This window comes from Myotis nattereri (genome assembly GCF_964212035.1).
Source record: "Myotis nattereri genome assembly, chromosome: 14".
Taxonomy (NCBI): domain Eukaryota; kingdom Metazoa; phylum Chordata; class Mammalia; order Chiroptera; family Vespertilionidae; genus Myotis; species Myotis nattereri.
The window spans coordinates 4,522,407-4,537,886 of NC_138089.1; the positions used below are offsets into that span (position 1 = coordinate 4,522,407).

The following is a 15,480-nucleotide window of genomic DNA, read 5'->3' on the forward strand; positions in this document are numbered from 1 at the left end:
CCTCTACAGTTACAACCACATGGCGATGTGTGGGTCTGATATGTTCCTAGAAATTAGTTCTCTGTACTGGAACTTCTCTTTTTCCCCTTAAAGCAGCGGTTCTCAACCTGTGGGTCGCGACCCCTTTGGCGGTCGAACGACCCTTTCACAGGGGTCGCCTAAGATCATCCTGCATATCGGATATTTACATTATGATTCATAACAGTAGCAACATTACAGTGATGAAGTAGCAACGAAAATAATTTTATGGTTGGGTCACAACATGAGGAACTGTATTTCAAGGGCCAGAAGGTTGAGGACCACTGCCTTAAAGCATGTTTAAAACTATGTATTTTTTTAAAAAAGTTAAAACAGCTTAAGATACACACACACAAAACAAAAAACAATACTAAAAAAGTCAGTCTCCTATGGGTGACAACTAAATTATGTTGTATTTGTAGTGGAATTCTACACACTTAAGCAAGTAAACAAAAATGAACTACTGATATAGGCAAGAATATGGATAAATGTCACAATTATTATGTTGAGAAAAAGATGCCAGACAAATGAGTACCCACCATAAACCCAGGTATATGACAATCACAAACAGGCAGAGCTAGTCTTTGGTAACAGAAGTTGAAATAGTGGTTACTTGCAGCGAAGGGATGAAAGGATGACAATATTCTATATCTTGATCTGGATGGTGGATACAAAGGTTTAGTATCTATCTATCTATCTATCTATCATCTATCTATCATCTATCTTTCTATCTATTCATTCACAGGGCTGCAAAATGATTTGTGCATTTTACTCTACACTAATAATAATGATAGTAACAGTGATAAGGTAAGTCTCCTTCCCACCACCTGTGCTCCCAGCTGCACAGTTCTCCTCCCCAGAGGCCACTTCTGCAGCTGGGGCTGTTTTTACCACCCGCTTTCTCTCAGCACCTTCACACCAGGGTTGGAGTCCTGGAAGCATGCCAGGCTGACACCAGAGGTCAAGGCTGTGGGCACAGGGCCATGGCTTGTGTGCATGCCCTCGTGGCTTTCTCTGTCCCCTTGGGCCCTCTGCCCCATGCCTCCCTTCTCGCCCCCCGCTCCCCGCGGACTCTGAGAGAGTGCCTAGGGGTGCTGCCCCTCCTGGGTGTGCCTCGTAGAAAGGACAGCATGTGCTGATCAAGCTTCGAGCTGACACATTCCTTCCCTCTTTCGTTCTCGGGTTTCTGATCCCTGGACTAACCTAGGACTTCCTGCTCCCTGGCCACTCAGCCTCAGTGTGTCCCTCCACACTCTTCTCCCCACCCCCCGCCTCTCTAGCAGCATTCTTGGACTCCGTGCTTCCCCCACCAGGCTTCAGCCCAGCCACGCCTTTATCTTATCACCTGGGATCCTGCCTCCCGGGACTACCTAGTGCCTGAGGGCAGAGGGGCCCGAGTCAGTTCGAGTCAATTTGGCAGAAAGCCTTAGCGCGGGCAGAAAGCCGTGGGTGCCGCACGCCCACGGTGGGGGGTGGTGCACACCCAGACCCGCTAGGATAGCTCTCACCCAGTGTTTTGTACGGTCCTTCCCACGTGTCAGGCACTGACCTGCGTGCTTATGGTGCACAGGTCTCTGAATTTCCCAGACAATCCTAGGAGGAGGGTGACGAGCCTCATGCTGGAGATGAAGCGCTGAGGCCGCAGGTTTGACTGCTGGCACGTGGCTGCCAGGATTCCAGCAGCTGCTTCCCGAGGGAAACGCCCTATTGAGGTCTGGGCGGCTGCAGGGGGAGTCGGTGCGCAGCGGCGCGCCCAGCCGGGGGAGCGGTCCTCGTGCCACACCCTTTCTGCAGTTCCCCCGGCGCCAGCGGCCGGCGGGGCTGAGGGCTGGCGGTGGGCTGGGAGCAGACACAAAGCTCTGCGTGGCCCAGGCGCCCGAGGGCGCGGGCGAACCCAGGCAGAGGCCCGTCGGCTCCGGGCTCTGCCAGCCTCCAGGCGTGGCTAGCGGCGCGGCTGCTGCCAGCCTCAGCGCGGAGCTACTTCCCCAGGCCGCGGTCGGGCTGCGGGCCCGAGGACTCGGCGGTCGCGCGGGGGTCTTAGCCCGCCGCGGGCTCCCGGCGCGGCCACAGGCGCCCCGCGGGGCACGCCCGCTCCGCCGCGGGGCCGCGGAGCCGCCAGCAGGCACGCGCGCCACCAGCGCGCACGGCAGCGCACGCACCCCGCCGGCCGGCCCACATCCGCCCGCCCCGCGCCCCGCCCCGCGGCGCAGGCCGTGGCCTCCCATTGGCTGCACGAGGCGTGACGCGCGGCGCCCGGCCCCGCCCCTCGTCAGTCACTCGGCGGAGGCGGCGCTGGCGGGGACTAGTCTCGGCCGGAGACTGGCGGCGGCGGCGGCGGCGGCGGCTGGAGCTCGAGCCGCGGCGGCTGAGGGCGGGTGCGCGCGGGGGAGGGAGGGGGGTCGGTCCGCGACGACTCCCCGGACGGCGTTTCTCCTCCGAGGCGCGCCGGTTTCGGCTTTGGGGGGGCGGCGGTCCAGCCCATCCATGACCATGGGCGACAAGAAGAGCCCGACCAGGTACCTGCTCGGAGCCGGGGCGGAAGGGGAGGGAGGACGGGGCGGGCGGGGGCCGGCGGCTAGGCCCGGAGCCCCCGGGCGGGGGAGGCGCCGCTAAGATGGAGATCGGGGGCGGGGGCGGCGTCGCTGCGCTCGGGCCGGCGGCCGTGCGCGCCGCAGCCATGGCGGCTCCTCCCGGGCCTCCGCCGCCGCTCCGCCCAGACAAAGGGAGATTTAACCAGGTGGGCGGGAGGCGGCGGGCCGGCGGGAGGGGAGGGGAGGGGGCGGCCCGGCCCCGCCGCCGTCGCGGGCGGCTCTGCACGCCCCGGGTCCGGCCGCCGCTTCTCCCGGCCTCCGGCCCCGCGCTCGGGTCGCCGAGTCCGCCCGCTTCCTGCGCGGCCCAGCTCCGGAGCCGCCCGCCGTGGGAGGCCACGCGGCCCGGAGGTGGCGGGGCGCTGGTGGGGGCCGGGTCCCTCTTCTGGTTCCGGAAAAGGATGGGTGGGTGGTCGCCAGAGCGAAGTTTCCAGCCCAGGATTCCTGCGAAATTACCACGGCTCACCAGCGCCTGTGATGTGCTGTCTCCCCTTCCTGCCCCGTCCCTTCCCTCCCCTCCTCGCCCCTCGCCCCGCTCCCCTCGCCCCGCTCCCCGCTCCTCTGCAGGCCGAAGAGACAAGCGAAACCTGCCGCAGACGAAGGCTTTTGGGATTGTAGCGTCTGCACCTTCAGAAACAGCGCGGAAGCCTTTAAGTGCAGCATCTGTGATGTGAGGAAAGGCACCTCCACCAGGTACTTGAACTGTTCCCTTTTGTGAAAGGACTTTTTTGTTTTTAATGTGGAGGAGAGGGCAGGGAGCTGTTCGTTTTGCCCTCTTTCCAACTTGTTGATTACGGCTTCTACCATTGGTGGTGGGTGATGCGTGGTTTTGGTTGTATTTCGTTTTGGCTGCAAAGCCTCATGTTGAATAAATGATCTCTGGTTTTTGTCTTATTTCAAACAGACACTGAATTTACTTTATCCTTGTATCCATTGGCTCATTGGTATTGGCGCCCTAAAGAGAGGAAGCAATACTTTGCTGTGGATTGATTGTAGGGCAGAAGAGCTTTTATTTTTGGCTTGCGCAGAATGTTTTTAATTGGCCGGTCTTGAACTATTTTTCCCTTTGAGACATTTAGTGGTGGTTATACAGTAACGCTGGTTGTGCTTTTCCTGTCTTGAGCAGCAAATGTTTGTTGTTTTCTTGCACTTGAAAATAAAGATTGAGCTTTGATAAAGAAAGTGCATTTTTTGGAAAGCCTAGCTGTCCGTTTGGTGTGTTTTTGCCTGATCTTGGCGCAGAGCGCTGATGGAAGACGATTTTGCAAAATGGTGAAATGAATTGTGTGACTATATTGAAGTTTGCGTTTAAAACTTGATGATAACGGAAAGTGCTGAAAAGATTTCTTTTTATTTTGGAGAAGGTAGTAAACTGCATCTGGTGTCACATGTAGAGGCACTGGAGTGAGAGGCCAGCGCTGATGTTCGAGTCTTCCAGACTTCTGACTTCCATCTTGAGTTTCTTTCACTGATGGTATAGTTTGAGGTTAAACTATTCTTGATGTCATAGAACGTGCAGACATTGGAATATGTGTGTGAAAGCGAGACAGAATGCGTGCGTTTTGGTAAGTCCTTGAAGGCTTAACTTGGATTGCCGGAAGCCTCATTTCATCAGGTACTTGTTTTTGAGTTGGTGGTACTCCAGTGTGACTGTAGTAGTACTCCATAGTTTTAACTGGATGTTTTCCTTTCACTAACTCAGTGTGTCTATTAGGATATCATTGCTTTATTTATATGTGGAATTAAATAGGATATTGGGCAGGCTAAAGAATATAACAGATGAATTGGTCCTATTACTGATGGAACAGTTCTGTGAATTCCACTATCTCTTTTAGAAATGAGACCTTTGAATAAAAATACTCAAGTGAAGATATTTCATCATAAGTAGTTTTTAAAGTAAATTCATGTCAATCTTTTTGTATTATAGAATAGATTAATTTAAAGTAAAAACACTCATTGTGAGCTTAATAGGTTTTTCTCTTTTTTGTTGTTGTTGTTAATCCTCACCAAGGATACTTTTCCATTGATTTTTAAGGAGAGTGGAAGGGAGGGGGAGAGACAGAAATATTGATGTGAGAAAGACACATGGGTTGCCTTCAGCACGCGCGCACGCACCCAGAATCGAACCTGCAATCAAGGGACGTGCCCTTGACCAGATCTGAACCCAGAACTCTTCAGTCCATTCTGAGGGCCAATGCTCTGTTCACTAAGCCGGACCAGGGAGGGCTAGATTTTGTTTTGCTATCCAAAACAGGGAATTTGATCAAGTGGCATGGAAGTTTAGAAATGTATGTGCTATTTAAAGCAGTTGTGATGGTATTTATGAGTACTCTTTTTTACACGTAGATTCCCTCAGAGGCCAGACCTCTTTATTGTGGTTTTGTTTTGATTTACTGTAGGTGATGTTCAAGTAAGTGACTAGGAAACTCATAAGAACTTGAGAACTTTACTGGTGAAAAGAAACTTATTACCAGATTCAAAAGTTTGCATATGATATATTGCTGGGAACACTTACCTCAATAATGAAAAGCATTTCAGTTTCTATATGTATTAAAAATCTGACAACAACTTTTTGGAAGCACATGGAAGATTTTGATTTTAAAAACAATACGGAAAAAAATATGGATGTTTAAAGTTTTTTTCAGAGTCACAGATGACAGTGAAATTCAGTTTTTAAGTAAACATTAATTATTAATTAAAATATTTTAGGGTCTATTTAGGAATAGGCTACTCACCTAGTATCTTTAATGATCTTTGTATAATTTTTTTATTGAGTAGGCTTTGAACAGAGCCTTCAGAGATCTGAGGACTTAATGTCTTATCAGCTCATGATAGATATTCTTACATACCCTAAATTTGATTCATTTTGGTTATTTGCCAGTATTTTGGTGTTTTAGAGCTAGTCTAGAAGTCATCATTAATGGAAGGCAAATAATATTTGTACTTCAAATGGAAAGGTAAATTTCACAGGTTTTGATCTTATCCTATGTAGCATATTGATTAATTTTTCTGATCCTAGATCAGTGATGGCGAACCTTTTGAGCTCAGCGTGTCAGCATTTTGAAAAACCCTCAAACTCTGGTGCCGTGTCACATATAGAAATTTTTTGATATTTGCAACCATAGTAAAACAAAAACTTATTTTTTTGATATTTATTTTATATATTTAAATGCCATTTAACAAAGAAAAATCAACCAAAAAAATGAGTTTGCGTGTCACCTCTGACACACGTGTCATAGGTTCGCCATCACTGTCCTAGATACTTCATGGTTTTTTTCCTGGGACTTTTCCTTGTAATTTTCTCTGTACTTCAAAGGTTTGACATTTTCTGCCTTGCATAATGTTTTAGGCAGACTTGGTAGTGATGGTAGTAGAAAACCTGTTGCTCGGTTTTTGGATGCTGGGTAATATGCAAAAATTTGTAACTTTTAAATAATGTTTCTAACCTGTTAGTTTTTCTAACCTGTTGACTGGCATAGAAATTGGGTTTTGTGTTCTGAGCTAGTGTTTGGTTTCAGAACAGCAGCTGGTTGGCTAGCCCAAGGTGATTTTTGAGCTAGTTCATCCTCCTTGTCGTCATTGTTGCCATCATTTACCAGTCAACCAAGAAGTTAGCTTTGAATTAGTGGTAGTCCAGTAGGACTCAGAACCGTATTTATCCTCTGAGAATAGAATTGATATTCCTCAATTTGGTTAGGAAAATATTGCCCCTTATCTAGAGAACATTTTATATTCTCAGGATGTGAAAGATACTGCTCAAGACATTGGGGAGAGGAGGAGGGCGTTAAAGGTTGGTAAGATGGGTGCCAGAATGCCCACACGCCAAGGTCTGAAGGCTCTAGGAGGTATCAAAGCGGTGGGGGTTGGAGCAGTCTGGCAGGGGATCGGTCAGGAGGAGTCCCCTCCCTTTACTTCTTCAGAACAGGAGAACTGGTTTCTACAGAATTACCTGCCTACTCTTCACTGTTACTGCCGTATATACCAAACATATTTAATTCTGCAGGTGGAGTCATGAAAGTGCTTCAGAAGGTATTTTATTCTTCCTTTTTGGAGCAGCATAGAGCAGAATGAAAGGAAGATTAGAAACTCCTAAGGAATATGTTAAGGGGAGAAGGAGGGAATATACTTAGATTACTTGGAGGTTCAGGGGGAAGTAGAGATCTTACATTTTTGGATGTATTGTGTGAAACTTTGCTGACGTTATGTGTTGGGTCTCTACCTCTTGCTGGTTATTTTTTTTATCGTTTTATTGGGGTATAATATACATACCATAAAATTCACCAACTGTAATGATTTTTAGTAATTTTGAGGAGTGTGGGACCCTCCCTGCAAACCAGGTTAGAACATCTCCATCCTGTGGTCTCCCCGCCTGTTGTGTGATTCACTTTTAAGTCTTGACCCTGGCACTGAGGAGCCACCTGCAGTGGGGAAGGCGGCCTCTCCACCCGCCCTGCTGACACTCTCAGCCTTTCCAGCTGAAGATGTGTATGTAAGGCGATGGTGGGTGGGGAAGAAACACTTCCTTCCTGGGTAATAGCTAGTATTTCCTAGCCCACTTGGCCAGTTTCAGGAAAGAGAGGATACCAGCTTTGAAAAGGAAAAACAAAAACCCACAAATTCGCACATTTATCTAACCATTAAATTGAAGTTCTTGAGTGTTGGGCAGAGTAAGTATATTTTACTTTTAGTCTTGTTGTTTTTGTGAATGCAGTGATGTCTTTATTGTAAAGTAAAAATTACCAAGACGGGTTGTAAGTCGTGCTGATGAATGGTTCTTTACTTGCAGCTACTGCTTAAATCACACTCACTTGAAAAATTGGAAATTTTTTGCATTGCATAATTACCAGAGATTTAGAACTTTATTGGTCTTCAACTCCAGATTTTATCACCATGTTGAGTTGAAAATCATGTTTTATTTAATCTGTGTTTATTTTAATGCTACCCCTCTGAAAATGGTAGTTTCTAGAGATTTTCAGACAAGCAAAAGTGAGGAATTGACTTCAGATGTGTGATACGATTGTGGAGCTTAATAAAAAGCTGATAGGGTATTGAATTGGAAGTTGGTATTCAGTTGTTTTGTGAGTAAAATGTTTCCCTTGTTCCCTGATTCTTTGCAGTTGTAACTGGACTTTTTCTCCCATTAAGCTCCGACACGCTGACAACTCAAAATCTCTTCAGTAGTCATGAAGGACTTTAGAAGGTATAGGGGGTCACATACATAATTAGTGATAATGTCAATATTTTCATCTTTGCTGAAGCCTCAAAAGTGCATTATCCTGTAATACTTCTCAGAGAGGAGAACGCCAAGAAAGCAGGAGTAGGTGCTTAATCTGGAGCAGGGGCAAGCCTCTTTTCCAGGGGGCTCAGTCGCCCACCACTGGGCTTTTGTTCTTTAGGTCACATTGATTTTATTATAGTGTTTGTCTTTCATAAAATTTCTCCAAAAAATACATAGAAAATTACCCGTCTTCCAAATTTTCAAACCTTGTCTAACCTCTCAGCCGCAGAACTGATACAAAAGCTGGGTCAATTACTCTAACCCAGAAACAGGTGACCTTGAACCTACCGATTTCTTGGGACTGACATGATCTTATATATGTACAGTATTCTCCTACTTGGGGACCTTAAAGTAAACTACCTGGATAGTTGTGGTTATTTAACAGGTATTTGTTGAGCACACAGCCATCTGGGCTCCGGCTCCGGTGGTCTAAAGACATAAGGTCCTTGTTCTCACGGAGCTTAAAATGCTATGGAAAGAAAATAAACAAGTAAACAAGGTAATTTCAGCGAGTGGCAAGTGCTACAAAGAATTTAGAGGAGGATCGGGAACTTTATAATCAGGAATTTACTACAGTGGGGCCTTGACTTAACGAGTTTAATTCTTTCCATGATGGAGCTCGTAACTCAAATTACTCTTTGTCAAATCAAAAAGTGAACGAGTGAGACACGTGATGCTGGGCTGATGTTGTGGCTTTCACCGTGATGTTTGCTGCGTCAACTAGCGGTGGGGTATCTGAAGCTGGCTCATAACCCGAATTTTAGCTCGCAACTCAAAGCAAAAAATCGGCCAAGAGACGGCTTGTATCTCGAAAAACTCGTTAGTCGGGACACTCGTAAGTCAAGGCCCCCCTGTATTTTAATCAATTTTCAGGCCGCAAAGGAGGGCAGAAATACCTTACTTTACAAAGCCTTTGCTTAATAAGAGTGCTTTTCTCTTTTTTAAAATATGTTTATAGAGGAAGGGAGAGGGATAGAGAGGTAGGAACATCGCCGAGAGAGAAACATCACTGATAGGCTGCCTCCTGCACCCCCCTTCTGAAACCCGGGCATGTGCCTCGAGGATCGTGAACTTCAGAGTGATGAGACTGGGTGAAGTGGCTGCTTTATAGATTGTGGAGACGCACATTTGCCTTCCTAAGAAACAGTGCTGCTTTCTTTTGGAAAAGGAGACAGTTATTTCTGTAGGTTGCACAGTGCCATTTAGTTAATTTGTATGGGACAGTAGTGTTGGAGCCTTTGTGTACAACGTTTTTTAGTTGCCTGTTGCAGACTAAACCTAGGCCAGCTAACTTGCCAGTATATCTTTTTCTTTAAACTCTTTTTTTTTTAAATTAAATCTTTATTCAGATTATTACATTTGTTCCTCTTTTTTCCCCCCATAACTCCCCTCCACCCGGTTCCCACCCCACCCTCCGCCCTCACTCCCCAACCACTGTCCTCATCCATAAGTGCATAATTTTTGTCCAGTCTCTTCCCGCATCCCCCCACCCTTTTTCCCCCCAAGAATAGTCAGTCCACTCCCTTTCTATTCCCGATTCTATTATAATCACCAGTTTATTCTGTTCATCAGATTATTTAGTCACTTGATTTTTAGATTCACTTGTTGATAGATGTTTATTTGTTGTTCATTATTTGTATCTTTACCTTTTTCTTCTTCCTCTTCTTAAAGGATACCTTTCAGCATTTCATATAATACTGGTTTGGTGGTGATGGACTCCTTTAGCTTTTTCTTACCTGTGAAGCTCTTTATCTCACCTTCAATTCTGAATGATAGTTTTGCTGGGTAGAGTAATCTTGGTTGTAGGTTCTTGGTATTCATCACTTTGAATATTTCTTGCCACGTCCTTCTGGCCTGCAAAGTTTCTATTGAGAAATCAGCTGACAGTTGTTTGGGTACTCCCTTGTAGGTAACTGACTGTTTTTCTCTTGGTGCTTTTAGGATTCTCTCTTTGTCTTTTGCTCTTGGCATTTTAATTATGATGTGTCTCGGTGTGGTCCTCTTTGGATTCCTTTTGTTTGGGGTTCTCTGTGCTTCCTGGACTTGTAAGTCTATTTCTTTCACCAGGTAAGGGAAGTTTTCTGTCATTATTTCTTCAAACAGGTTTTCAATATCTTGCTCTCTCTCTTCTTCTGGCACCCCTATAATTCTGATGTTGGTACGCTTGAAGCTGTCCCAGAGGCTCCTTACACTATCTTCGTATTTTTGGATTCTTTTTTCATTTTGCTTTTCCAGTTGGGTGTTTTTTGCTTCTTCGCATTTCAAATCTTTGACTTGATTCTTGCGCTGCTCTAGTCTGCATTTGGGAGTCTGTATAATATTCTTTATTTCAGTCAGTGTATGCTTAATTTCTAGTTGGTCCTTTATCACAACCTCGAGGGTCTCATTAGATTTCTTGAGGGTCTCATTAAGTTTATTGGCGGTTTCTAAAAAATTCTTGAAAAACCTTAAAAGTGTGGTTTTGAACTCTATATCCAGTAGTTTGCTTTCCTCCATTTCTGTCATTTGTGTCCTGTTTCTTTGTCTCCAAATTTTTTTATGCTTCCCTGTGTTGATAGAGTGGCTTTGTGTGCTAGGTGTCCTCTAGGGCCCAGTGGCTCAGCCTCCCCAATTACCTGAAGTAGACACTCTTGGTGCACCCCCTTGTGGGCTTTGTTTACAGTCTTGTTGTAGTTATGCCTTGATTGTTGTAGGTATCACTGGGAGGAATTGACCTCCAGGCCAATTGGCAGTGAGAATCAGCTGTGTCTGCAGTGGGAAAACTTCTGTGCTGGAGACACCCTTCTGGGGCAAGACTTGCTTCAGTGGGGCTTTGGTGCTCACTGAATCTGTCCCCTGAGTGTGTCCCTTATGGATGTGAGGAGTTGTATTCTGGATGGTCCCACTCTGACCACTGGGTACACTGGCTCTTGGATCTAAGGAGGTGCTAATTTAGCCTCTGCCTGAAGCTACCCAGCAGGAGCAATGAAGAGATCTGCAGATTCCCCTTCCTTTTTTGGAGTTTGGAGGTGCCTAAATGAGGCCCAGCTGTGAAGCAATGCAAGCTGCTGTGGGGCCTTGGGCCTTCTCTTGGAAGTTCTGGTTCGGTGTGGCCCAGCTGCAATTTGTTAGGTAATTTTCAGATTGCAAAGGGCCAGGGCATTCATATGCAAAAGCCTCTGCCCCAGCCTGGGTGGGGCGGCATCTCAGGGAATCAACAGGGCGGAGCAAGCAGCTATGGCTGATCCTCAGCCCTGCCCTAAGGAGCCCCGCGTCTCAGCGTCCCGGTAATCGCTGCAAGCACCTCTGAGGGAAAGCCGCCCTCAAGTTCCGAGTTCTGCCTGCTGCTAGACAGTCCAGTTTCTCCCCATATGAGTCCTGGGTCCCCAGAGACTTCCTGGAACTGGAGTTCAGAGCAGTCGGGGGCTTGAGACTCCCTCCCGATTCAAAAAGACAGCTGTGTCCTCAGGTGCCAGCCCCTTTCTGTGCACTTGAGCCTCTGTACCTCTGCACTCTACTTCCACATCTCCTCTGAGTCTCAGTGTGCTTTTCTCTTTCCTTCTAGTTGTAGAATTTCCACTCTGCCAGCCTTCCTGTAGTTCTGGATGATGTCTGTTTTGTCTTTTCGTTGTATTTTTGAAGTTGTTGTGGGAAGCAGCAATTTCCGGTGTTTACCTATGCTGCCATCTTGGTTTCTCCTTTTTTTTTTTTTTTTTTTTTTAAAGAGAGGAAGGGAGAGGGCTAGAGAGATAGAAACATCGATGAGAGAGAAACATCCTCCATTGGCTGCCTCCTGCATGCCCCCTTCTGGGGATCCAGTCCACAACCTGGGCATGTGCCCTGACGAGGAATTGAACCAGCGACCTCTTGGTGGGAGGTTCAGAATGGATTTAGTTGTGTATTTGTTAATGTGGCATACATTTACAGTGTGCTTCCATAGATGTTGAAGGAATTTTAGAATTAATAAAAAGTTCCTTAAGTGGCTATAATTTACCGAAATAGTTACCAGCACTAATTCATTGATTAGTGCTTTAGGTGACAGTAGGTCTCTAAACGTCTGCTTTCCCACTTGAACTAAAACATTCTACAGTCTTTTTGGCTCTTTTCTCTTTTGTCCCATCACCAGGGCCTTTTCTGTGTGGCATCTTCCTTCATACTCCTCATCACTGGTGCTTCCTCTTGTTTTTTTGCCTGTTGATTTCCGTAAATGTTTTGAACTGCAGCGCACATACAAAGACGTGTGCAGTCAATAAGACTTGATGAACTTTCACTAAGTGAGCACACCTGTCTAACCAGCACCCAGGTTAAGAAGCAGAACAGTATGAGAACGCCAGAAGCCCCTGGTACACTGTTGTCACTCCCCACTCCCCCTGCCCTCCCGCCGCTCTTCTAACACCCGAGATGAGTTCTGCTTATTTTTGAAGGTTATGTAAGTGGATCGCATGGTATGTACACATCTGGGTTGTGAGACCCATCCCAGTTGTGTGTGGTTTGCTTATTTTATCAGTGTTGTTTAATCCTAAGAATATCTGAGAGCTCAACTGTGCATGCAGACCTTATGCATTCTAGAGATAGGATCTTTCTCAACTAGAGTCTCCTCCCAACAGTAGCATAACTCCCCACATCATTAGGTGAAAGGGACAAAACCTGGTGTGTGGCACTTTCTAGAGTACATAAGTGGAAGTACACTTTGTCTCTCATCGGTAGTATTGTTCATCAGTCATTTATATTTCAAGATATTGGTTAAATAGACAGAAAATTTCGGCTTTCAGGGAACCTAACAAACTTTTTGAAAAGGTACAACCCTGGAAAGATAACCCGTGGTGTGAAGCCGTGAGTGAGTGAACTTCACAGTAGGCGTGGCGTGGATGGTACCTGGTAGAGAACACAAGTGCTTTTGGAGGAGGTAGAGGCCCTCAGCCTAGGGCATTGATGGCGAACCCATGACACGCATGTCAGAGCTGACACGCGAACTCATTTTTTTGGTTGATTTTTCTTTGTTAAATGGCATTTAAATATATAAAATAAATATCAAAAATATAAGTCTTTGTTTTACTATGGTTGCAAATATCAAAAAATTTCTATATGTGACATGGCACCAGAGTTAAGTTAGGGTTTTTCAAAATGCTGACACGCCGAGCTCAAAAGGTTCGCCATCACTGGTCTAGGGGATGTATTGAGGGACGCCTCACTTAGTCTGGGCTTTAAGCTAGGCCTTTATGATTCGTGGATGTAGGATTTGCTCTATAGACTGATTTATGCAAGTTAATTAGTTCTTTGTTTCCTCCTACCTCCTTATTAACTGTACTTACTGTCTTCAGATGGCATCCACACCTTTCCACTGCTCCCACAGGCTGGAATCCCCAAATACTATTGACGAAGCACCTGGCACCACCCCATGCACACATGCACGCGACACAAAAATCCAGCTGGTCTTGGGCCTCTTTTTCCTCTTGGACAACTTAAATTATCTCCTGGTTCCCACTGCCACCAGGATACAGTCCAAATCCTAAGCAGCATCACAAGGGACTTCTTGGTTCTTTGCTGTTTTTTCTTTCTTTCTTTTTGTTTTTGTGATGTGTCTTTTTGTTTGTTTTCATGGCTGTGGTGTATTACAGTAAAAACTAAAAGGAAAGGGAAAGGTGCACGGGACAGAGCCTGGCTGTCCCTTTCTGTAGACTGTCTGGAAGCAGGCTGCCATCACGCCATCTGCCACCATAACAGTTTGTGCGTTTCCTACCACATTGCTTGGTGTTTTCCAAGCAAGGACCATGCTGTCTTGTTTCCATACCTTTACACAGTCTGCTCCTCTGGATTGTCTTCTCACGTGCTTTTCCTTTCCTGTTGTGCCCTGGCTGACTCCTGTCTGTCCTTCTGGATGTCTGGCCATCGCCCTCCATTGGGATAGACCTCATTACAGTTGAACCGTATTGTCATTGATCACTTTCGCTGTTTTCATCTTTGTTTAGGACAGGACCTTTCTTTTCATAGCTTTATTTTCCTATGTCTGTCACAGTGCCTGGCACTTGGCAGGGGTTCAGTAAATATGTATAATAACAAAAGAGTAATATGCTAATTAGACCGGATGTCATTCTGGACGAAGCCGGGGCTAAGAGAAGCAGCCTGGGTCCTGGGCGCTGGAGGCCAGCTGGGGGAAGGAAGGCCTACTCTTGCACAAATTTTCTTGCATCCGGCCTCTAGTGTATAGAATAAATGAAGACCTGGGGTTTCAATTGGAGTCCCCTATAAAATTGTTCTAGTTAAAGAGTCCCAATAAATATTCTTTCATATTAGGGCATCTGTGTTGTGTATATAAATGTCACTAGATTAGGGGAAATTTGTCTTTAGAAGTATGTCTGTAAAAGTAATATGCCTGCTTTTATGGCTTTGTTTTCTAAATGTGTACTAGAAATTAAACAGAATTAGAGCTTCAGAGACCGTAGCCAACACACTTGCAGTGCTTCCAGGAGTGACTTCAGTTTTAGAGCTTTATTTTAGCGCACTGGCCTACGTTACAGTACCTGGGATGCTTCTTCTTCTTTTCTGGCTGCTCATTTAAGCAACCAAAAGTCATATGGAAAAGCCTGGTAATAAAGCAGAGGCCCATTTTGTTGTGCAAAACCACTTTTGAGATCTGGTAAGGAACTGGATGGATGTGCTGGTAAGCTGGCACCTAAAGATAGTTTTAAAATGGCTACTGAACATTTGGGTTATAGAAATGTTATGCTGTCCACTTACTCATAACTTGGTCATTGTACCATGTACACGGTGTACATTACTAATCTGTTTAATAATTTGCATAAATTCTGTTAGGTTGAAACCTTGACTCATTCTCTTTATTTAGTTATAATTTCACTTCGATGTATGTAGGTTATGAGTTTATGCACTGTTCTCTTCATTCTTTTACAAAATTAAAAGTTGTTTAATTTCTTAAGTGCTGCAAGGATATTCAGGGTTGTAAGAAATGGCATTTAACTTAAACTACATTATTTTGGGGAAAAAAATGAATTTATTGGCCCAGATAACACAACAAAGACAAGGATACCATTTGAACTCAGAATTAAAGGAATAACTGCAGGAATCCGGACCCCTGTCACTTGCCCAATTCCTGGACCATTTTTAGTTGTCTGGAGGGTGGGATACTGTGATTGGCCAACCCTAACACATCTGCAGGAGCTGTTACTTGAAGGGAGAATGGACACTTTAACCAGGTGGACAGGAAATAGCTGCCATAGTTTAGTACTCCATTTCAGTTTGTTACTGGGTTAATACTCATGACAGGCTCAGTTCTAAATACGAACTATAATTTCTTACCCCAGCACCTTAATTTTTATCACATAGTTAGAATAAAAATGGTCAGTGATGTTCTGTAGGTTAATTTCCTTTATCATTATATGCTAGAGGCCCAGTGCACAAAATTCGTGCCCGGGGGAAGGGGGGTATGCCTCAGCCTGGCCGGCAACCTCTCCAATCTGGGACATTCCTCTTGCAATCTGGAACCACTGGCTCCTAACAACTCACCTGTCTGCCTGCCTGATCACCCCTAACCATTCTGCCTGCCTGCCTGCCTGATGCCCCTAACTGCTCCCCTGCCTGCCTGACAGCCCCTAACCACCT

At 45.9% G+C, this 15,480-nt stretch overlaps 1 protein-coding gene across 1 annotated transcript in view; it reads left to right on the forward strand.

Annotated features, from left to right (window-relative positions):
• The first annotated feature begins 2,328 nt into the window (after nt 1-2,328).
• The window catches only part of RYBP (RING1 and YY1 binding protein), an 87,649-nt gene continuing 74,497 nt past the window's right edge, over nt 2,329-15,480 (forward strand). Inside the window, exons 1-2 of the mRNA XM_081105757.1 lie at nt 2,329-2,534; nt 3,174-3,299. Of these exons, the coding sequence (XP_080961883.1) occupies nt 2,503-2,534; nt 3,174-3,299 (158 nt within the window). The 5' untranslated portion in view covers nt 2,329-2,502. The remainder of the gene's footprint in view (nt 2,535-3,173; nt 3,300-15,480) is intronic.